This window comes from Mustelus asterias, chromosome X, assembly GCF_964213995.1.
Source record: "Mustelus asterias chromosome X, sMusAst1.hap1.1, whole genome shotgun sequence".
Classification (NCBI taxonomy): Eukaryota; Metazoa; Chordata; class Chondrichthyes; order Carcharhiniformes; family Triakidae; genus Mustelus; species Mustelus asterias.
The window spans coordinates 11,592,991-11,618,260 of record NC_135834.1 but is presented as its reverse complement, the minus strand read 5'-3'; the positions used below and the strand labels follow the sequence as shown (position 1 = coordinate 11,618,260).

Genomic DNA, 25,270 nt, shown 5'->3' with positions numbered 1-25,270 from the left:
AGTATATTCCATCACACCCCTGACTTGTGCCTTGTAGACAGTGGACAGGCTTTGGGAAGTCAGGAGGTGAGTTACGCTCCGCAGGATTTCTAGCCTCTGACCAGCTCTTATAGTCACAGTATTAATACTGCTAGTCCCATCCAGTTTCTGGTCAATTTAACCCCCAGGATGTTGATGTTGGGGTATTCAGCGATGGCAATACCAAGGAATGTCAAGTGGCGATGATTAGATTCTTTTTTGAGATGGTCACTGCCTGGCACTTATATGGCACGAATGTTACTTTAGTTACATTAAAAAAGATGCTTGCCTTTTTAGATTTTTCTGTATTACATGTTACACCTAAACACAAGATGGCTGCCCTGTTCAAAACCTGTCAAAGTCATTCAATGCACAACCATGAGAAATATAAGAACTAAAACCTGCAGAAACATACTTTATAACAGTTGTGCTACAACTTTTCTTCCCATATCAGCAAGCGCTCCATATTCTGGCTGGATGTCTTGCCCCACTGTTCTATAGAACACTGCAATAGTGCAATAACACATTGCACTTTGTAACCAAAATTGTTTACTGGGGGATAACAAATTTAATTTGGAATTGAAATCAATAGCCTTTGCATAGTGCACTTATCTGTTCTAGAAATCCAAATTTGATCGCAACCAGCTTTTGGATTTAATTCAGGATGCTACAGAAACCGAGGGGGGGGGGGGGGGGGGGGGGGGGGGGAGGAGAATGCAGTTGCAACAGCGCATTTTGTTTAGATATCTCAAAAAAAATGGTAATCTCACATATTCTGATCCTCCCTACTTACCCATTCCATCTGGTTGAGTTTCTTCAGTTTTAGGTGGTTCTTCTGGAATTGAATCTCCATTGTGTTCTGTGGGGCCTTGGATTGTCTTTGTATCAGGAGCTGTCAGAATGAATTGGAAATATTTATTAATACAGAAAAATTAAGCCTCGGTTACAAGTCAACAGGAAATAAAATCAGTTCAACAGATACTAAATGAAGTCATTGGCTTGTCTTATGTTAATTCATTGATCTCATTTCATTGTTATCTTTCAAAGTCAAATCTGACCAGCCAGCATTGTTTTTCTGAATTCAGATCATCTATGTAGATTAGTAACATATGGTCCCAGCACTGATCACTGGAGGACACAACAACCCAAAATCAATCCTCCAATAGGTACCAAATATATGGTAGCTAAATTTGCCAATGATACTAAGATAGGTAGGAAAGTAAGTTGTCAACAGAAGGCAAAGAGCCTGCAAAAGGATATAGACAGGTTAAGTGAGTGGGCAAAATTTTGGCAGATGGAACGCAATGTGGGAAAACGTAAACTTGTCCATTTTGACAGGAATAGAAATGGAGAGCGATTGCAGAAACTGGTTGTGCAGAGGGATCTGGGTGCCCCGGTACATGAATCACAAAAAGATGGTACACAATATAGCAAGCGATTAGGGAGACAAATGGAATATTGGCATTTATTTGCAAGGGGAATGGAATTTAAAAGTAGTGACGTTTTACTGCAGCCTTAATGAGACCACATCTGGAGTACTGTGCATGGCTTTGGTCTCCTTATTTGAATAAGGATATAATTGTGCTGGAAACGGTTCAGCAAAGGTTCACGCCACTCATTTCTGGGATAAAGGACCTATGAAGAAAGGTTGAACAGGTTAGAGTTTAGTTTTAAACTCCCCATTGGAATTTAGAAGAAAGAGAGTTTAGAAGAATGAGAGGCGATCATATTGAAACAAAAGAATAATCTGAGAAGACTTGATAGGGTAGCTACTGGGAGGATATTTCCTCTTTTAGGGGAGACAAGAAGCAGGGGGCACAGTTCATATAAGACAAAGACAAGGAGAATTTTCTTCTCCCAGTTGGTCTTTAAGTATGTCGAATTCTCTTCCACAGAAAGCAGCAGATACTGGGTCATTAATTTATTCAAGGCTCAGTTAGATAGTTTTTTGATGGACAAGAGAGTCAAGGGGGTCAGACAGGAAAGTGGAATTGAGACCACAAACAGTTCAGCCATGAACTCATTGAATAGTAGAATAGGCTCAAAGGGTCAAATGCTCCTTCGTCCTATGTAGACTTTTTAATATTTACTCGTGGACGGCACTGACTGGTCCATTTACTGCCTGCCTATCTTTATCTGCCCTCAGCTGTTGGTGGTGGGCCTTCCCCTTGGACTTCTAGAGTCCTTGTGGTGATGATGCTCCCACAATGGCATTAGATAGGGAATGCTAGGATGTTGACCTAGCAATAGTGAAAGAACAGTGATATTTGTCAAAGCCAGGAGAGTGCACAATTTGGGAAAGGAATTCGGAAATGATGTTCTCACAGTATTGCTGCTCGAAGCCTTCTCAGTGGTAGAGGTCACAGAAGAGTGAGGCAAGTGCAGCCTGTAGCCAATACATTGAAGATGAATGGGCCAAAGATGCTTTCCTAAGGAACGCGAGCAGAAAGTGCCCCAGGGACTTGCGACGATTGTCCTTCAACAACCACAATCTTCCTGTATGTCAGATGTGACTCCAGTTACTGGTCTATTTTCTCTTTTCTGTTTTTATGCTGGCTTTAATGGATATCATGATGTGGAGATGCCGGCGTTGGACTGGGGTAAACACAGTAACAGTTTTAACAACACCAGGTTAAAGTCCAACAGGTTTATTTGGTAGCAAATACCATTAGCTTTCGGAGCACTGCTCCTTCGTCAGATGGAGTGGAAATCTGCTCTCAAACAGGGCACAGAGACACAAAATCAAGTTACAGAATACTGATTAGAATGCAAATCTCTACAGCCAACCAGTTCTTAAAGATACAGACAATGTGAGTGGAGGAGGGAGCATTAAGCACAGGTTAAAGAGATGTGTATTGTCTCCAGACAGGACAGTCAGCAAGTCCAGGAGGCAAGCTGTGGGGGTTACTGATAGTGTGACGTAAATCCAACATCTCGGTTTAGGCCGTCCTCATGTGTGCGGAACTTGGCTCGATTGATAGCCAAGTTCCGCACACATGAGGACGGCCTAAACCGGGATGTTGGATTTACGTCACACTCAGTAACCCCCACAGCTTGCCTCCTGGACTTGCTGACTGTCCTGTCTGGAGACAATACACATCTCTTTAACCTGTGCTTAATGCTCCCTCCTCCACTCACATTGTCTGTATCTTTAAGACCTGGTTGGCTGTAGAGATTTGCATTCTAATCAGTATTCTGTAACTTGATTTTGTGTCTCTGTGCCCTGTTTGAGAGCAGATTTCCACTCCATCTGACGAAGGAGCAGCGCTCCAAAAGCTAATGGTATTTGCTACCAAATAAACCTGTTGGACTTTAACCTGGTGTTGTTAAAACTGTTACTGTGTTTAAACCACATAGTATTCCTTCCGCTGCATTCATTTTCAGGAGAATAAGCATTTTCTCCATAAATATTCAAGAATAAAGCCACTATCCGGTTTGAATCCTGGACTGTTCAAAGTGCTTTTCACTTGATTACTACAATTACTTACTTATTCAAAAAAATTGCAGCTATTTCAAAAGTCAGCCCAGAACATTTGGAATGTACAATGATTATCAGCAGAGATTTATAGGATTTTGCCACAGTAGTCAGATTTAATCTTGTAAAATAAGGCCCAGAAAGGTAACATGAACAACAGTGTCAATACTCTTGAGTCTCTCACCCCTTTCCTGGGCTCCATCACGTTTTTCATCAGTTACGTCCTTCTGCTGAGGTGCCGAGTCCGCTTGAGGCGTGGCTTGTGGAAACTCAGTGCTTTCATTATCAGAGAAACCCTCTGAGCTGAGGCAAACTTTCCGACTGCTGTCCAGCAGTGATTTTCCAAAGAACGCTTCCTGTCAGATATGGAAGGTTAAGAAAAAAATCTCTGCTAACCTACAAATAATACCGGAAAGTAAAATTTCTAAGTGTGCACACTTAAAAAATTATTTTTCATTATGTCTAACATCAGAATCTTCATTTTTAAAAGCAGAGTGGGACATAGCACAACAAATGTAAATTACCTACCTTAGATACCATCATCCTCATTTTTTGAAGGTAGTTCAAAATCCACATACAAATAAGTCCTCGTTGAAATGAGGTGGCAAAAATACCAGGACTGTGTACCTTTTAAAAGTTTGGCACCACACAAGGCCATGAGAGTCACGTGACCTTTCCCCATTCCACTGCATATATAGGCCTCATTCTGGGAGCATATCTCAGTTCGCTTGAAAGAAGGTTGCAGCAGATTTAAAGAGTTGATAATCAGAAGGTTAAATACAAGACTTAAAATTAAGTTCCAAGTTGCACTCTATTAGATGGAGGAAGCTTTGTATATGGAGGCTGAAGTACAATAGGATGAGGAACACCAAACCAAAGGGAAGGTAACGTAACATTCTTCCTCATTGTTCAAACTCCACAGACAAATGTGTAAAAGTTGAATTGCAAACAAGAGATGACATTCTCGAAGACAGAACATCAATACTGGCTTAGACACAGCAGTGCGAGAGCACTCATCACTTTAAGCTGTCTGATCAACAATTCACAAAAGCATGTGTACAACGCACTATTCCAGTTAGTATGCAACACAATGGCACATTCTCGACAACCCTGTTTGCTTTATGTTGTTTAAACGTGTTGCTTTCTTTTCCCCTCTTGTTTCTCTCATTTCCTTTTCTTATGGGCGGCAGTTATTCAGGATTCTGCCATTCACACCTCGCTTCTTTATTTGTCCCATTACCACTCCCTTTGAGCTTGCACCATGAAATCTTTTGTCATTAATTTCTCCTGTTTAACACAGATCTTCCTTTTTTCCATACACACCCCCACCTGCTCAAAATCTATTACATTTCTAACTTCTTCCAGTTCCAGTGAAAGATCAGATACCTTAAATGTTAAGATAAACACAAAATACTGCGGATGCTGGAATCTGAAACAAAAATCTGAAATGTTAACACTGCTTCTCTCCCCATAGATGTTGCCTGACCTGCTGAATATTTCCAGCATTTTTTTGTAATTTTGCTGCTTTAATGGGTTTAATTAATGTTTTGTTACTGAATAAAACAGAGTGGAATGATAAATGGTATTCGGTTCTCGTTACATGGCATGTTACATCTTTGACAATAAATGGAGCAATACTTCCTTTCAAAGCAAGAGAAAAATGAAGTTTCAAAAGAAACCCACTGCAGGCCAGCACAAGTAACAATCCCAGTGGAATGAGCTGCAACATTCCTGAGCAGCTCCCAATATTCATTGGTCATTAGGTTCAGATTTCAGACTTGGTCCTATGACTTCTCCAGTTCAACTAAAAAGTTTGATTTAGCACTACAACATGGAGGTAATTAATGGTAGCAGATAGTGGGGAGCAGGGGCTCCTCTGCCGCAAAATGAAACCCTTCAAAGTCTGGGCATATCAGGATGCACTGGAGCCTCAAGCATCACTTTTAAACTTTGCTGGTACTTAGTTACTACTGGGTCCCAATACAGATAATTTCCTAAAGGAGGAGAATGTCTACATTTACCTGGACAGCATCATACTAGAATGGCAATCCATGTTCGTTTGTAGGGCATTAATGGGAGGTTGCTGCAACATTTTACTGTCTGCTGAACACGTGTCAGTGGTCTAACCAGGAGACAGGAGGAGTTAGAGGAGCGACAACATTTATTTGTGCAACTTGCTTGCAGAAACATTTTAACCTTTGGTCACTGTAAATAGTTTGCATTCCAAAAGATTCCTTGGGAATAAAGATGCTTTGCCCAATTTATTTAACATGGTATAATTTTTTTTCTGGAATACTGATCAATGCCTTGCGTCCAGAACTTATTCCATTTATTTACCAATTTCCACTTCCTAGTGTCAAGCCAGTTTTCAATTCAACTGGCTTTCATCATTATTCTCAAATTTCCTTAAAAACTTACATCAAGTGTAACTGAAAATCCAATTAAATTCACATTCAGACATAAGTTATGCAAGCAATTTGCCAGCTGAAAATATGAAGATCCACACTGTTGCAATCTCACTCAGGTTATGAATAAACTCAGTGGTCAGCAAATGGTGGATCTACTTTAATACTTAGTCAACTTTTTATGGCAGAAAGAGCAGATTTCCTGACTGCTACAAACAATACTTATTACTTTTTAAAAGAAGGATGCCACTTCACGTGCTCCATATATTATGAGATTTGTCATTGACTCCTGGCAAAGGTTTTGCATTAGTCCTGATCAGCAGAAGCGTACAATGCCTCTAGTCTCAAAGGCACCAACAATTTGGCTTCATGCCAGAGAACTCTACCATTGATTTTTCCTACAAGACTATTAGCACAATAAGTAGAAGATTCAACAGACCATTTTACATATCCTCTGTTGATCGCAAAAATGCCAGCGTTTTTGTCAACCACAAGGTTTTGTGGCAGAGGCTGCCGGCTGACCTAAATGTGCCAGATGATTTACAAACATTTTAATTGTTGTATAGTGACAGTGCCGAGTATATTTATGTTGGAAACCAACTGACCATTGTATTTAATACTAAACCAGATGTTTGTCAAGTATGTTTTATGGCTTAGAATTTGAGTGTTATACAAACAATTCTGATGGCAAAGGGCTCAAATTCACATCAACAGAACCTTTAACTGAGCTGGTCGTTTTTAATTGAAATAAACATGCTTCAGAGATCTACAAACATCCAAAGAAAATGTCAAATTTGTAATGAAAACCCATTTGATGAATGGACATCAGTCTATCTGCAAGTCAGAAATAACACTAATTACTTTGAACAATTCCTTTGCCTTGGTATCTACATCCATTGCTGCAATGTTACCACAGAAGTAAAATAAAGCATTACTCTTGCTGCATCAGTCATATGCAGCCTTCAAAAGCACCAACAGTACAACAAAACTGATAGCCTGAAGATGGAAGTTTCACATTTTTTGTGCTGCTGTGGCATTGCAACATGACAATGAACTGGTCTTTGGTTGATTACTACAGTTAAAATCTATCAGCTTTAAACAACAGTTGCCTGCACCACATTAACTGCAATACTGACCAACTAACCAGTCTGCTACTCTGCTCAGCTGTTGTCTGGACTGCCTTCACTAACCCAACCACCACCAGGTGCTGAAGCAACCAGGAGGATGACCTTGGGCCAATCAAGTCAAAATACACGCCATCAGGAATTATTCTGTGACCCAGTTAATCAATGTGATCCTGAACAGAAGCATCTGGCATCATTCTATTTGACATCATGACCATATGAGCCACATTTAATCTGTCACAGGCATAGAATCTTTCCCCACAGCCCTGAAGATCTTTTATATTAAAATATCAATGCATTCACATAATCCAGGAACTTCTGTTAACAGGAGTTAATCAAGGTTTGCAACTTCTGATCATGAAGGGCAGAGGTGGGCCCCAGCTTATCTTAACAAGGTGATTGACATCCAGAATCTGTGCTGCCAAAAGTCTTGGCCAAACTGCTTCTCCATAAACCAGTGGTGCTTAGGCCAAATGCAGCACTACAAATGCCACCATGAACATGATCCTACTCAACACAAACCTGGAACCTTCCTGGTCTGTATGACTCAGCTCAGTGTGTCACTGGGAGAAGACACTTAAGAACATTTCTGAAGAATCTACATTTGTAAGATTTACTTTTGAAGGCACAACAATGACACGTTGCTTTTAGCCAATTTTAGCATTGCCAGCACCAGTAGAAAACTAAACATCAGTTGTAACTTGGAATCTATTTGGTATCAGCTTGATGACCAATGTTTGTCAGTGCTGATGGTTAGGAGTAGTCCGGAAGCTGTGTGTTGTGCACGCATGTCAATTTCCCTCCAGATACAACTGCATCAATTGATGCATTAACAGTTTAGCAACTCAAACTCTACAATCATTAGACATTGAGAACCTGAAAAATTGCACCATTGAGAATACCTATAGCTTCAGGCCAAGAGACTACCTTGGTAGACACACAACACATAGGTCCAGCTTTACGTGACGATATGGAACACATCTCAACTGTATTTATGCTGAACAATTTGGCATGTTTGATTATTTGACCTGGAGCTATGCTGAGACAAACTGGAACTCAAGGTCTCTCTCTGCCATGTTTCATGGAAAGCCACATGGACTTGAAAGAATTTCCAATGTACTCTCATAATTAAGTCTGCTGTTGAGTAGACAGTGAAGGCAATTTTGAATAATGTCTGCACAGGGAAGGATCAAAGGCAAAATGTGCAGAGAGAGTGAGAGAGAAAAAGAACAGGACCAATTCAAAGATGAGTCAGATATCAATTCAGTGACATAGACCCTGACTGACAAAATATGACAAATTATAGAAAATCATGTCCCAGGTCCAAAAGCAAATGCTGGCTTTGCAAAACCTGTATTGCACAATAAGTAAAAGTTTCACAAAGTTGCAAGAGAAGTGATAAAATTAACATGTAGTGACACTAATGTATTTTCCCATTAGCGCCATGCAACACGACTGCACAGAAATCTGTTAGAAATAAGGACATGCAAAGACTACATACAGCTTTACTAAAAATATCTAGCTAATGTTTTTCCAGTTACAAAATGTCATCCTGCAACCAACAATAAATGCAAACTGAGAAATACTTCCAGAACAAAGCTTTCACTTTTAACACCATCTCTTTCACACACCCCCCTCCCACTGGGGTATGGTTGCACCAATACTCAAAAGTATTCCGTTCCAGTGGTTTTCTGGTTTCGGTGAAAACGAATTCAACTTGCATATACAGGTTAAGAAAATGATGTGCCCTGCTTTTCCTACAAGAGAACCAACATTAAATTAGCTTCAGTGTTATCAATGTGCAAAACCCGAGAGAAAACAGGTACACTGCTTCCGGCTTAATGGACTTCCCTGATTGTTCAGCGACTGAGCAAGTGAAATACACAGTCTTTTACATCAGCAGAGCAAAGAGTTTCATTATTCGAGTTTGAGATGGAGGATCCAGAGGTGAAACCACCATTCTCTAACCTACCTTATTTCCTGGTCCCAACCTCTTTGCCCTCATCTCATCCACTCTTTGATGCTTCTTCTTCATTCATATGGACACTTCCATTTGAATTCCTCCAAATAAGATGTCTGGAGAGCTTCTTCAAGAAACTCTACAGCCATTTAAAAACCAAAAGCAAAATAGAGTTCTAAACCCAGCAAATTCTCAAAACTGCTATTCCCCTGCCCATTAAGTAGTGGGATCCAACCATGTCCAGAAACATTAGGTAGAAATTTAAGGATAATTTTTCAGTTGAAGGGGGAGGGACAACAATAAAAAAAATAGATTCTCATTTTGAATTACAGCTTACTAGTAACTTTAGCCAACAACTTATCTGACCCATTGTTTAAACAAAGGGTGGTGGAATCCACTTCCATTATGACCTGGCTAAATAAATTTACTCCCAGTTATAATCTGATGGCTAAAGTTATGGTCGATGCAACATGAAGCCTCAAGTTTGTGTTTTTTTGTGCAATTTGACCAGTTTCAAATTTAAAAAGCGATGCTTTGCACAATCCTATGATCGAACTCACTAATGTTGGTGAAATAAACAATACTTCACTAATAATCTTTATATTCACCACTAGTATAATCCTGTATACAAAATGAAAATTTTCCAGAAATCTGTAAAATTTCAATACAAATTTGTGCTAAAGTTGTTGCAATGCCATAACAGGCAACAGGATACCGAAGTTGCAACAGTCAGCAGATACGCCTGCAAACAACTCCTAAATGATGCACTAATTATAACCCAAATTCTTATTAAACACAAAATATCTCTCATTTATCTAGTAAGCCACAACAAATTATTTCAATGCTGTTTGTGGGATCTTGCTGCACCGAAAAGAGCAATTGCATTTGGCAACACAACAGTAATGGTATTTCAGTTATTCATTATATGTGAAGTGCTTAAAGATAATCTACACACACGATAAGGTTACAACGATGTTGACACTTATAGCATGAAGAGCCTCTGATTGCAGAGAAAGAGGAAGCTCTGAAAATTACACCGGGTATGATCAGTTACGAAATTAGGCAAAAATGAACAAAAAATCATGCAAACGTTCAGACAAAGGTAAATCAACTGCATTTCTAATATTAGTGGCTAATAGACCAGGGTGATGGAGCTGCAGGTCTGGAAGAACTAAAGTACTATCATTTTTTTTAGAAGCAGAGTACATTCCATGGAACCCGTGGGGCTACAGCAAGAAAGACAGCTTTCATTATTCCGCATGGATATAAAACAACTACCTCTACATTGACCCCAAAGTGTCGGATAAAATTTGCGCCGTTTTCAAAAAGTTGAGTAATCTACCATTTCATTTCAAGAGTGTAAAGCAATCCCGCTCACTTCAGAATTTGCAATATTTAAAGTAACACTTACATAAAATAGCGTTCGAGTCTTAGTGTCATGGCAACTCAATTTTCTTTGCTATGATATGGCTGGCCTCATTTTTGCAGTGTTTCTATATTTCTGCACATAGCTGTTTTGCTGCAATGCGACTACCTAGGCACACCTTGCTGCAATGCAACTCTGATGCTATGCAACTGGCCAGACGCACCTTGCCGCAATGCGACCGGCCAGACGCACCTTGCCGCAATGCGACCGGCCAGACGCACCTTGCTGCAATGCGACCGGCCAGACGCACCTTGCCGCAATGCGACCGGCCAGACGCACCTTGCCGCAATGCGACCGGCCAGGTCTTCTCTGAGGCAACCAGCCTGGCCCCCTTTGCTGCAATGTACAGGCCAGGTCCCCTTTCCTCCAATGCGACAAGCCAGGTCCCCTCTGCTGCGCTACAAAGCAACCTGGCCAGGCACCCTCTGCTGCAATGTGACCGGCCAGGGACTCTGCTGCAACGCGACCGGACAGGCACCTCTGCTGCAATGCGACTGGCTCGGTGCCCTCTGTTGCAACGCGACTGACAAATGCAGATTCTGCTGCCCCTTTTGCGACAATGCAACTGATTAGATCTCTTGCTGCAATATGACAGGTCAGAATTTTTGGAAGCAGGAAGCTTTTGTGAAATGCGATTAGATATTGTCTTCTTCCATTAATTTCCAATAAGAATGAGAAAAAAAATCAAGACTTTACCAAAAAACAAGTGTAATGAAGAAAATTGATCGACAGTCACAAAACTGGACAGATTTGCTCAATATTCCTATTACAAGTAGATTTAAAACAAACAAAAATGGACCCTCAAAAGACACTGGGACAAAAGCTGAAATTCTAAATTAACTTTTTCACCAAGTATTTGGTCATTTACAATACTGATCACAGCAATGTTAAAACTTCAGTAAAAATCTGGAAAAGGAACCAGACAAAGAACTGCAGGCTACTTCTCAATAATCTGGAAGTAGCCATCTTCTCAGGTGATCAGCTTGCATCATGGACACACAAGGCATAGACATTTTCTTCCATCTTAAATAATATCCACATAGGTTAAAGCTCCCACATAAAAATAAAATCATATGTACTTTAACTAATCTCTGACTCTAAACCAAGTCATTACTAGTTAGCTTTCTAATTATTGCCACATTTTAAATACATAACGCAATGAGATAATTTTTGTGCACACACTTCTGCATTGTTTTCCTATGTATTAAAGTGATCAAAATATAGCACTTGAAATAAATTCTGCCCCACAGAGTACCAGAGCCCCAAACCACATTTAGATAACCTGCAGCAGTAGGAAGCATACTCTACCACTCAAACATTTAAAAACCAATTCTCACAATCTAACTTTCAAGACAACTAGCTGCACACTTACAACATTTTAAAAACTACAGTGCAATGCCACAAAACAGTAAGACAGATCGTGCAAGCAGCTGTTGGTTGCAACTACAGCATTATGGAGAAGTGCTGGTCAAAGGTCAAGTGCATCTTCACAGAAATGAAGAATTAATCGGAAAATCTGTCATGTGCCTGTATACCTCCACTTGAGGGTCTGGCTAGACTATGGCTTGGCTGCCTGGATGACATAGCATGCTTGAAACATACCAATTGCTCTGAAGCTTTGTAAAACTAAATGAACAGTTTGTGGAGAAAGATCAATAACAATAGAAGCAAACAATATTGTAGACACTGAGCATTTAACCCTTTCGGCCCTTATGTTTGCAACCAACTACCTACAAACATTTGATTATGATTGAGAAAACAAAAAACATGAAACAGGGTTTTCTGATCAGGAAGAGCAGTTAAAAATGACATTCAAAAGATTGTGGGATCAATCATGTTAATTTCTGCAGGAATAAATCATTTAGCTACAAACTTGGCATTCCAGATCTTCATCAAGACATTTTCCTCTGACAAGTGTTATCAGAATTGTATTATCACCTGTGTGCACAGCAGAATGCCAGTACCTGCAGATATGCTGGAAAGGAATCCTCCAACTTGCTTTTCTTTCGACGTTGCCGTTTCTTTGCCTTCTCGCCTACATCTGCTCCTATCACAGGTGTTTCACTGGCACCCTCGGCTGGAAGCTCTGACTGAGTACCTACAAGAATCAAGGAGGTTGGGATTGTTCATGGAATAATTATTAACAATGTATACCACAGATAAGGATTGGACATTGGTTACCTACCTGTGCAAAGGAGCTACATCAAGAGTTAAGAGTTATCATTGTCACTAAAGAATTCTAAATTAATGACAGTCCTTGGAATAATTGTTTAGCTCCCTCACAGTTTTGGTTTTGATAACATCTGAAGGCAGTTGTAATATCAGATTTAAACAAAATGAACCTCACAAATTGCTAACTGTTTGAAAAATATATATGCCAATATTTACGCTCCCTTGGCATGGCTCAATTAGAACATGGAGAACATTAGAGATGTACTCATGGCCTTTTCAATTGCAGTGGCAGTTTATTCAATTGGCAACACTTTCATCTCAGTCAAGATATAGGTTCAAGGGCTTGGGCATTTAATCTGAGCTGATGCATCAGTGCAGTACTGGGGAGCATGGATACACAGTCTTGAGACAAAGAATCAAAAAGTACTTATTTTTGTGGATAGTTTTTGCCCTACAGAACGCATCAAATAGATCAAAGCATGATCTCTTTAGAGCTTTTTTCAGAAGCTTGGGCAAGGTTCGGCCACCCAACGCTGGTTAGGCCACAACTGGAGTACTGCGCACAATTTTGGTCACATTATAGGAAGGATGTGATTGTACTGGAGAGAGTATAAAAGAGATTTACCAGGATGCTGCCTGGGCTGAAGTGTCTGAGCTATGAGGCAAGATTGAATAGGTTGGTGCTGTTTTCCTTGGAGCAGCAAAGGTTGAGGGGGAACCTGATAGAGGCGTATAAGATTCTGAGGGGTGTAGATAGGTTGGTTGGGAAGACACTTTTTCCATTCGTAGAACAAGTAACCAGGGGCATAGATTTACACTAAGAGGGAGTTGGGGAAAAACCTTCTTAACCAGAGGGTGCTGGGAGCCTGGAACTCACTGCCTGAAAGGGTGATTGAGTCAGAAACTCCCGTAGCATGAACAAGTATTTAGATATTCACTTGCGGTGCCATAACCTCTGAAGCTATGGGCCAAGCACTGGAAAATAGGATTCGTGTAATCAGATCTTTGTTAACTGGCATGAAGATGATGGGCCAAATGGCCTCCTTCTGTGCTGTAAACATCTTTGAATCTAGGTTCTGAGGTCAAAAACAATTATACTTATAGAAGCCTTGCACAGCTTTGGCACTGAATATAACCCAGAACAAAGTTTCAAGCAAACACTCTCCGTCTTGAAGACTGCTGTCTTCCATCTTTCCCACCTACAAACAACTTGGGTCAGATTCATTCTCATTCCACTGAAATTAGTGCCCATCTAAGTTAAATACTTTTATTCCAGATTGTTCCTTGTCCTTTTCCATAGCATACCAAATCTTATAAAACTACGATCACTGTTCCCTAAATGTTCCCCCAACTGATACTTGATCCACCTCAGTCTCCAGAACCAAATCTAGCAGTGTCTCCTTCTTTGGGCTGTAAACATACACATAAAGAAAATTCTTCTGAGAACATTTCAGAAAATTTTGATTTATATTTCAGGAAAAAAAAATTCAAAAATGTAACGAATATTAGAAATTAAAGAACCATTATAGATCATGAGGAATGAAAATGTGCAGCTGTTAGCAGATTTAAGGGTTTAACTTAATGGTTTTGAATAGCGATATTTTAAAGTTTTGTTTCTCCCTTAAGGTCATATTTGAATTTGAACATGAAATAGAGGAAGAAGTTCAATGAAGATGGGATACCACAGGAAACATGGTGAAGAGCAATTAAAAGCTGTGAGGGAGTAAAGAGCAGAAATAGGGAAGAGGACCAATTTGGAGCAGGGAAGAAGTAGAAATGTAGAGTCAGGCAGATCAAGGAAAACTAGCGGCAGTGTATCACTTCAGAAGAGCTACCACCACTAAAGATAAAAATAAATCAGCATACATCTGACATTGTAGGCTAAAATAGGTCCTGGAATCTGCATGTTGATAGAACAGGCAAAATTAATTTTTGAGATCAGAACAATTTAATGAGAACATTTATTTTACAAAGAGAACAAAGCCTTAGACTGTTCATTTGGAGAAATGCTCTACATTCTTGGTTGTTTTAGAAGCATGTTTGGATTTTAGACCCAAACAAACATAAACTCACCTTCTTCTTTGTTGCTCTCAGTGTTTGGACATTCAGTGGACATTCCAGGTTGTGCTATAGAAGCTTTATTTATATTTTTTGTCCGCGATTGCCTTTGCCGTACCATAAATCCACCAATTCCTGAAAAATGTTAAAAAAGCATTTGTTCTTTCTTATTTATAAGCATCACTTTCCTTTCATAACTCACCTCTATTCATCACAGAATGGTTACAGCACAGGAGGTAGCAATATGGCCTGTCCTGTATGTGCTGGCCTCGAAGAATAATTCACCTAGTGTCATTCCCTTGCCTTCTCCCGTTGCCCTGCATTTGTCCACTTCAAATAATCACCCAATTCCCTCGAGTGCCTCGCTTAAACCTACCCCCATCACCCTTCTCAGGCAATGCATTCCAGATCCTAATCACTCACTGCGTGAATAAGTTTTCCCTTATGTCACCATTGTGTCTTTCGTCAATTACCATCATTAACCCTCTCTTTCACCTCATCAAAAAAACTCCCAGCAACTTAGTTAAACACAACTTGCTCCCAACAAATACGTGCTGGCTTTCCTTAACACATTTGTCCAATTAACTACTAATTTTGACCCGAATTATTATTTCTAGAAGCTTACCCACTGTAGAGATTGAACTGACTGGCTCAGTTGCTGGGCTTGTCTTTACATGCTTTTTGAACAAGGGTGCATTTGCAATTCTCCAGTCCTCTAGCACCATCCCGGAGTTTAAGGAAGAATGCAAAATTATGGCCAGTGCCTCCACAATTTCCACTCACTTCCCTCTGTATCCTTGGATGCACCTCATCCAGTCCTGGTGTCTTATCAACTTGTAAATATAGCAATATGGCCTGTCCTGTATGTGCTGGCCTCCAGCAGAATCATTCACCCAGTGTCATATATGGACCCTAATCGGCCCCATTCCTCCTCTTACCACCTTTTAACTATTACTAGGCTGATAGAAGACTTTGGGATTCCATTTTATGTTGGCTACCAGTCTCTTTTCATATTCTCTCTGCTTCCACTTTCTTTTTGAATTCCCCTCTGAACCTTACATATTCAGCCTGGTTCTCAATTGTATTTTCGATCTGACATCTGGCTTGATTTCTATCTCTTTGTCATCCAGGAGCTCTGGATTTGTTTGCCTTACCTTTCTCTTCAAGGCCTTCTACTTGACTGTGCCAGAGCGCTCTCTTTAAAGGCAGCTCATTATTCAGCACAATTTTTACCTGCCAATCTATGACCCTATTTTATCTGGGTCAGATCCATTTTTACCCCATTAAAGTTGGCTTTCCCTCAGTTAATTATTCTTCCTCTGGATTGTTCTTTTCCACAGCCAGCCTAAACCTTGCGATACAATGATTTTCGTCCCCTAAATATTCTCCCACTGACACTTGGCCAATCTCATTCTAGCAGTGCCTCCCTTCTCACTGGACTGGAAACATACTGTAGAAAATTCACCTGAACAAACGACAGGAATTCTTGCCACACTTTGCCTTTTACACTGTTATTCCACTCGATATTCGAATGAAGTCCCCCATTATAACTACTCTCTCAATCTTGCACCTCTCTGTAATTTCATGACAAATTTGTTCCTCTACATCTTTCCCACTAGTTGGTGGCCGATTGATTACAATGAACAATGCAAGTGTACTTTTTTTCCCCTAGCCAAATAGATTCTGTTTTAGACCCCTCTGACAAATCCTCTCTCCCCAGCGCTATAATGTTCTCATAAATCAATACTACCACTCCTTCTCCCTGTTCCTTCATTTCCCATTTATCCTGAACCAAGAATATCCAATGTCCACTCCTGGCCTTCTTTAAGCCAGGTCACCATATCGCTACAAAATCATATTTCCATCTTATCGCATACATGTACAGTAACCCTAATTTAGACTTTACTACTTTCCTCCTTACAATGAACCCACCTAATAACTATTCTAGTGCTATCTGTCTCTTCCAGTATTCTGCACACCTTGGTATTCCTCCAAAATATGACTCCTGCTTCCCACACCAATGCCAAGTTAGTTTAAATCTACCCCAATAATATTAGCAAATTGCCAACAAGGAAATATGTCCCAGCTCTGTTTAGGCACAACCTATTATTCTGTACAGGGCACCCCAGTGGTCCCAATGTCTCAGGAATCTAAAGCTCTCTCCCCTGCATCATCTTTCCAGCGATGCATTCATCTGCTTTATCCTCCAATTTCTGCACTCACTTGCACTTGGTACTGGGAATAATCCAGAGACTACTACTTTTGAAGTCCTGCTTGCTAATTTCCTACCCAGCTCTCCAAATTCTGATTGTAGGACCATATCCCTCTTTCTACCTACATCATTGGTACCAATGTGGACCATGACTGAGGGCTGCTCAACTTCCCCCCTTTGGGTGCTCTGCAGCCATTCACTGCCATCCTTGACCCTGGCAACAAGGAGACAAAATACCATTCTAGATTTATGTCTGCAGCCACAGAAAGATCAGTTGTTCCCCTAACTATCAAATCTCTACTGGTCAAAATGGGACAACGGTATGGGTTACAGACTTTCCAACAGGCAACTGCCAAAGACTGTACATGATTACTTTGTTTAAGGTGCATTTGTGGCATGCACTTACATCCGTTTCCTTTTGATCAGATATCATGTACTCCTCCAGCTAGCAAACATCCCTAGAGTAGAGTCAGATTCAAGGGAGGTTACAGAATTCTCAAACGAACCAGCTAAATCTGGGACTGGAATCCAACACCAATCCTCAGATCTGATACCATGAGACAACGTGCCTCCATCTCTGTTGACTTTGCAAAATGAACTATTTTTCAATTGTACAAGCTGTACAGTTTTGTGTACGTGTATATTACTGCCACAAATATATATGCTTCATTGCTCCCCCATTAGCCTGAGTGAGCAAGGGAAAGGCACTGTTAAGTGTAGATTGGAGGGTGGCAAATGTAACCCCACTATTTAAAAAAGGGATAAGACAGGGAATTACAGACTGATTAGCATAACATTAGTTGTAGGGAAAATGCTAGAGTCTATTATAAGGGATGTAATAACAAGATACTTAGAAAATAACAACAGGATTAGACAAGGTCAACATATGGAGGGCATTAGCTATGAGGAGAGGTTGGAGAAACTTGGTTTGTTCTCACTGGAACGACGGAGATTGAGGGGCGACCTGATAGGAGTCTACAAGATTATGAGGGGCATGGACAGAGTGGATAGTCAGAAGCTTTTTCCCAGGATGGAAGAGTCAATTACTAGGGGGCACAGCTTTAAGGTGCGAGGGGCAAGGTTTAAAGGAGATGTACGAGATTTTCTACACAGAGGGTGGCGGGTGCCTGGAACTCGCTGCCGGGGGAGGTAGTGGAAGTGAATATGGTAGTGGCTTTTAAGGGGCATCTGGACAAATACATGAATAGCATAGGAATAGAGGGATATGGTCCCCGGAAGGGTAGGGGGTTTTAGTTAAGTTGGATAGCATGGTTGGTGCAGGCTTGGAGGGCCGAAGAGTCTGTTCCTGTGCTGTAGGTTTCTTTGGTCTAGATTTAAGGGAAAACATATTTGACAAACCTACGGGAGTTTTTTTGAGGACTTAACTATTAGAGTAGATAAGGGTGAACCAATGGATTTTCAGAAAGCTTTAGATAAAGTCCCACATAAGAGATTAATGTGCAAAATTAAAGCGCATGGGATTGGGGGTAATATATTGGCATGGATTGAATACTGGAAGAGACAGATAGCACAATGGAAACAGAGTAGGAGTAAATGGGCCTTTTTCAAAATGACAGGTGGAACTAGTGGAATCCCGCAGGAATCAGCACTTGGGCTCAGGCTATTCACAATATACATCAATGATTTGGATGAGAGAACCAAATGTAATATTTATAAGTTTACAGAGGACACGAAACTTGGTGGGAATGTGAGTGGTGAGAAGGACGTTAGAGGCTACAAGGTGAACGAGTGGGTAAATACATGGCAGATGCAGTACAATGTGGATAAATGCGGACGTTATTCACCTCGGATGGAGAAAAAGAATGGCAGAGTATTATTTAAATGGTGATAAGATTGGGAAATGCTGACATACAAAGAGACCTGGGTGTCCGAGTACACCAGTCACATCTAGCAGTTAGGAAGGCAAATGGTATGATGGTCTTCATTGCAAGAGGATTTGAGTACAAGAAAAGGGATGTCTTACTGCTGCTATACAGGGCCTTGGTGAGGCCACACCTTGAGTATTGTGTGCAGTTTTGGTCTCCTTTTGTAAGAAAGGATATACTTGCCTTAGGAGGGAGTATAGCAAAGGGTCACCATACTGATTCCGGGGATGGCAGGATTATCATACAAGAAGATTTGGGTCGACTGGGCACGTATGCACAAATTTAGAAGAATGAGTGTCGACCTAATTGAAACGTAAAAAATTCTGACAGGGCTGGAGACAGACTGGATGCAAGGATGTTGTTTCCTCTGGCTGAAGGATATAGAACGAGAAGTCACATTCTCAGGATACAGGGTAGGCCATTTAAGACTGAGATGAGGATGCACTTCTTCATTCGAGGTAGTAAACCTGTGGAATTCTCTACCACAGAAAGCTGTAGAGATCAAGTCACTGAATATGTTTGAGGAGGAAATAGATAACTGTCTCGACTCTAAAGGTGTCAAGGGTTATGGGGAGAGTGCATGAGCATGGCGCTGAGATAGAGGATCAGCCATGATCACATTGAATGGTGGAGCAGGCTCGAAGGGCCGAATGACCTATTCCTGCTCCTATTGTCTATATTTCTATTTTAGAACTAACTCATATAAATTCCTAGGTTCAACGTATTTCAGTACCTATGCATATACTGCTCTGCAATCAGCTGTTGAAAGACGCACAGCAGCAGCTCAGACTGAAGTGGTATTGAGCCAAAAGTTAAAACACAGACAAGAATCTTGGGTAAAAAGATGCGTCTTAGATCCTATAGTCAAACAGTTACACCAATGTACTGTGCTGCAGGTTTACGATACTTGCATATAAATAAACTGCCATCAATTTGACAAAAATACATTTCAATCAGCTTTTAATTCAAAAGTACAAACATTTTGTTGCCTTTTACAAAAAACTTTTTGCAATCTATTAAATTTCTTACCAGGTCTATATGGCTTCCTCTTCCTCTTTTTCCCTTCCTCAGTTTCTTCGCTTGTTTTTACAGGATCGTTCGCTGGGCACACTTCTCGTTCCTGACTGATAGCCGCATCAAATTTTACGTCACATTCTCCTGGTTCCATGGCAACTTTAATAGAATTATAACCCAATTCCAGAATATTATATTCAGTCCAATTCAAAAACCATCAAAAGTTACAACAAAAAGTAGCACTGTGATATGCAACAGCGTTTAATTTTCATCCTACCCCCACATTACCACCAAAAACACATTCAATTGTCGGATTTCACATGAAGGCAAAATTCTAATTGCTGCCTGTAACATATTCAAACTCTTACATTTGTGTACACTTCATGTCGTCACATTGTGTGCGCCAACTTTCCATTACAAATTCCTGTGCTCAATTTGGAATGGAAAACACATTTGTACACCATTACGAAATTGGCCATTTTTCATAAAATCCCTACAGTGCAGAAGGAGACCACTTGGCCCATCGAGCCTGCACCAACAACAATCCCACCCAGCCCCTATCCCTGTAACCCCATGTATTTACCCTGCTAATCCCCTTAACCAACACATCTTGGGACACTAAGGTGCAATTTAGCATGGCCAATCAACCTAATCTGCACATCTATGGACTGTGGGAGGAAACCAGAGCACCCAGAGGAAATCCACGCAGACACGGGGAGAATGCAAACTCCGCACAGACAGTCACCCGAGGCTGGAATTGAACCCGGGTCCCTGGCGCTGTGAGACAGCAGTGCTAACCACTGTGCCACCCCAATGGCCATTTTCTAATGTTCAAAATAACTGGTTAACTAAAACAAATGTTAAAAATTACATATTTCACAATAACCGGATTAAATTTATTCACTATTTATTGTGTCTCTCTTCATGGTTACACTAAGTTTATACTTGAAGGTCTCAGTCCCTCCCAAAAGCCTAGGTTTGAAGTTGATACTCTTGCCCAGAAGCATGCTGCTCAGAGCTGAATTTAGATTGTGCAGCCTGACAATATGCAACATTTCTAATTTTCCTGGGCTCATTAGTACTGTTCAGTTATACTGCGCAACAGCTTCCAGTCAGCTAACAGCTGCTGCTCAAAAAAATTCAGAACTTTTTGAAGGGGGCAAATTTCAAAAATTGAGGTATAGTTCAGAATGTCACAAAAAGTGTCAGAGAGAAAAGTATTGTAACTAGACATCAGTGGTAGCCTTTGCAGTGTACTCCATAAACAACAGGAAAAAAACTAGCCTTTCCTCTTGTAATTTTATTTCAATTTTCAAAAACAAAAGCTGCTTGGAAAGATGCTAGTGTGCGCTACAATTTAAGTCATTCAGTTTTTTTTGAGAATGAAATCATACTAGAGTACAACTCTTATGAACACAGATTTAGAACAAAATTAGGTTTAAAATGAGGTGGGAAAGCAATGCTTTTCGCTATGGCTTTACAACCTCTGTTCCTCACCTTTTTCCTCCTCCCCTTCACCTTCTTCTTTCTTTATTTCTATAGATGAGCCATCTACACTAACCACCATTGGCTCACTGCATGGAGTTGGAGGTTTGTTCTTTAGTTTGGGCTTTGGTCCTTTTTTCTGTGGCGGAGAAAGTATAAGACTTCGGAACTGTGACATTCCCGACTCTGTCAGCCATACGCCGTCCTGATTATAAAACCGTGGCTCTACATATGAATAAATCAAATCTAAAATAAATTTAGCACACTACATAAACAAAAAGGGGGAGAATACAATCCCTTCAAACCAATTTCCTACTAAATAACTCACCTGGATCTTTCACTTTGATGATAGGTGCAATCACCGGAGATTCACTTCGAACTACAAATACAAATAAAATCAGGAACTTTTATGTCACATGTCAGAAACTAAAAGTTAAAAAAATGTTTACATAAGCGGTCCTGACACACGAGATATTCGATCAATTTGGAGACTTGGTCAGTAAAGAAGCAAGAACCTCGTCACTGCTGAAATGGCTTTGAGGCAAGAACAACATTTGAGAATATCATAATGCCTTTTAAATTAAACTCATCTGCATATATTACAATGAATTCAAAAAATGATCATAGATCATACCCTAGTGCAGGTTTTGGCACCTACAAAACATGCCTGACTATTTTACCGTGAGTTTCGAGAGAGTAAAGGTTGCAAGCATATATAAAATACATAATATTTTCAAACTGTAATCTTTTATTGCTAATGAAATAGAAGATTGTTGCTATATTCCTCAAAGTATTGATCGTGGACCAACTCCATCACTCACCAATCGGACGAACAACAAAGGGCTCACACGCAGTACAATCAAAGCCCTCATCTGCCGCTTGTTCCACTTCATCTTCTGTGAAGAGATTTTCACAAATGGCATGGACCCACCTGCAAGCACCAATGGGTGTAATTTTGCTCATGAAAACACCACTGAGGCAACAGATGTACGAACTAATTACTTACACAGATTATTTGTACTGATTTAAAATTAGAGCTTGCAAAAATATTTTAATTTCTGTAATTGCCCTGCATAGAAATCTTTATTACAAGTTAATTTCCTCCTTACCTCGATAACAGTGCAACTATTATATAAATGATACATTGCTGAAAACATCAGCTACCTGAATAGAATATGCAATTATAGTAGGAATGTAGGCACAACCCAAGGGAAATTACAAATATTAGACTTCATGGAAAAGGAAATATGGATAAAAGTGCTACTACTCATGCAAAAGGTCTTACATCTTATAGGATGCAATATAAAACCAGTTATGCATTCTAATTAATGAAACTTTGGCCCTTTACTTCAGAACAACATAAAACATAGTTTCTAAAACCATTGATAAGACATTCTTCTGGCATACCGATCACAATGGTGACACTGTATAAGAAGGTCCTCTTCTTCATAGTCTTCATTGCAGCTCGGACAAGTAACAAGACTGCCACAAGGTGCACAGTGAGTGTAGTTATTCTGCCATTCACAGTGAAAACCAGGTGTTGTGGCACCACACTGTGTACAGCAAACACACCTGCAAGACAAGGATGAAAGTGGGCTTCATGCAATCTCAGCATAAAGGAAGTTATATCGTATGTCTAAGAGAAAAAAACTAAAAACCTTAGAAGTTCAGTTAGCTTTTCCTTCATCATCATAATGCTGATGAACTAGAAAGTTCAAACATCTTTTCAAAGTTATTTGTCCATATTAGCTGCCTCGTTTCCTACATTACAAACATGACAACACTTCAAAAAAATGCTCAACTGGCCATTAAGTACTTTGAGGTCTTAAAAAGTTCGACATAAATGCATGTCTTATTTCCCCATACCCACTCCCCCATATAAGGTGCTTTCAATCAAAACAGTTCAATATTATCCACCTCCCTCAAATGCTGCTCTGTGCATCCCAGAGAAGCCATGAGCATCCCAAGCTTGGGTCAACCTGGCTGACATTTTGTCAAAAATGTCAGAAATCTAACAGTTTCTAGATAACTCAGAATTCACTTGAAACAATATAGCACTCATGCTTGCAAAGTCATAGAATCAGAGAAGTACAGCACAGGAAGACATTCATTCCCCCAAATCTGTGCCAGGTCTTTCAAAGACCAATCCAATTCGGCCCACTCTTTCTTCATATCCCTGCAGTTTATTTTCCTCCTGCAAGTATTTATCCAATACCCTACTGAATATGTACCACCGCCCTATCAAGAAATGCAATCCAAATGCACTTTTTCAAAAAAAAGATTTTTCTCTATGTCACCTCTATTTCTTTTGCCAATCACCTTAAATCTTCAGCCACTGGAAACAGCCACTTTTTATTTACTCTTGCTACATAACCTTTGTGATTTTAGAACACCATCCTCTTAGAGAGACAGCGTGAAAGAGAACACCAGCTTCTCCCATCTCCATCCATGTAACTATAATACCTGGAACCATTCTCGCAAATCTCAATTGTACCCTTTCCAAAACCTTCACATCCTTCCTAAAGCATGGTGCCCAAAGACTGGACAAAATATTCCAGCTGGACCACTTCAGTGTTTTAGGCGGGCTCAACATTACTTCTTAGCTAGTATACTCTATGTTCCTAATTGTAAAGCCCAGGATCCCACATGCTCGATTAACTGTTTTATTAACCTGTCCGCCGACCAAGAAAGAACATACAAGCACATGTCGCACTTTTCTTGCACATATTTAGCATGTATTTGCACTCCTCATTCTTCTTAGCAAAATGTAGAAGCTTTTGAAGTAATCGGAAAGACTGCATTTAAAAAAAAATCAACCTCAAACATGGGATAGAATTTTTGTTTTGCTTTCTAAAAGCTTGCAACAATGTGCATGTTCATCATTACAGTTTTTTAAAATTGACCATGAGAGCCTTTTTTGAAGCCAATTTAACAATTGGACAAAAGTTACTACACCTCAACAATGTTTGATAGAAGCCAGAAGGAGGAAAGATAAAGATAAAGCTCTAAAATGAGAAAAGATTAATTAAATAGAAATAGTACAATTCAAATTTATAAAAGCATGAAAGAAAGAATAGCAGAACAATGAAAAGGGAGTGCTTAAAATTTTGTAGCTTCTCCGATAAATATTCTTCAAAATATTTACCAAGGAAACAAACCAAGTCAGAAACCAGGAAGATCCCAGGTTGCAGCCGCAGTCAATGTCCCGAGTTAGCCAACACAGCGATATAGTTGCCACAACTGAACTCAAACGCCCCTGAACTTTGGTGTTAGTGGAGGGATGGGGGACGATCAGTGTTTCTGGTCACAAATACTGCACCACTAACCACATATTGGAAGAGTACATGTTCAAACATCAAATTAAAAGAGGAACTGGATTGACCACGCACAGTTAAACAGCTTAATATTGAGGCTTTACATGCAAACAAAGACCACATGGGTGAATAACTGGAAGAAAACTTGGCACCACTAAAATCTTACCGTACAAAGGCACCTCTGGCTCTGGGAGATGAGTAGAGAAAATTTGTAAAATAAAAATACATATTTTCAAATAAACTAATTTCCCATTCCTGATGTCAGGTCATACACAATTGAATTTTGCACTCACCACTTGCATTTCCACCCACCCTTTGGCACAGTCTGCAATGGTGGATCCAGGCAATACGTGTGGTAACTGATATCACAATCATCACATAACAATAAACGAGCAGGATCGGAAGCTTTGCCACATGCTTCACACACTATGCATTCCAAGCAACGCCATCCTTTGCTCAACATAACTTTTGTGATCTGCAAGATAGAGAGCATAATCGAAAAACTTAATACAATATTCCAATTAAAGCTCAGATTTAATCAAAATTGGCAACTTAGTCAATGAGACCAGAGTGGTGACTTGAAATTTATAGATGCAAGAGGTATTGCTACGTTTAAATGTGGTTAAAACATACTGGGGGAAGGTTTTCTCTATGCTATCTGAATCAAAAATTACTTGAGCACTTTTACGATGTGCACAAAGGAATTGCTCTTTCCATTTTT

General features: G+C 40.0%; 1 protein-coding gene across 12 annotated transcripts in view; it reads right to left on the bottom strand.

Annotated features, from left to right (window-relative positions):
* Nucleotides 1-25,270, bottom strand: part of kmt2d (lysine (K)-specific methyltransferase 2D) — a 219,505-nt gene that overhangs the window by 108,706 nt on the left and 85,529 nt on the right. For 9 of the 12 annotated variants that reach the window (XM_078201292.1, XM_078201290.1, XM_078201295.1 and 6 more), the window contains 10 exons: nucleotides 24,843-25,024; nucleotides 22,643-22,807; nucleotides 22,057-22,166; nucleotides 21,564-21,614; nucleotides 21,248-21,481; nucleotides 19,766-19,909; nucleotides 14,654-14,773; nucleotides 12,373-12,506; nucleotides 3,678-3,849; nucleotides 812-910 (listed from right to left, as the gene is read on the bottom strand). In XM_078201292.1, the coding sequence (XP_078057418.1) occupies nucleotides 812-910; nucleotides 3,678-3,849; nucleotides 12,373-12,506; nucleotides 14,654-14,773; nucleotides 19,766-19,909; nucleotides 21,248-21,481; nucleotides 21,564-21,614; nucleotides 22,057-22,166; nucleotides 22,643-22,807; nucleotides 24,843-25,024 (1,411 nt within the window). The remainder of the gene's footprint in view (nucleotides 1-811; nucleotides 911-3,677; nucleotides 3,850-12,372; nucleotides 12,507-14,653; nucleotides 14,774-19,765; nucleotides 19,910-21,247; nucleotides 21,482-21,563; nucleotides 21,615-22,056; nucleotides 22,167-22,642; nucleotides 22,808-24,842; nucleotides 25,025-25,270) is intronic. The other 3 variants (XM_078201297.1, XM_078201301.1, XM_078201298.1) reach the window with 1 other exon arrangement.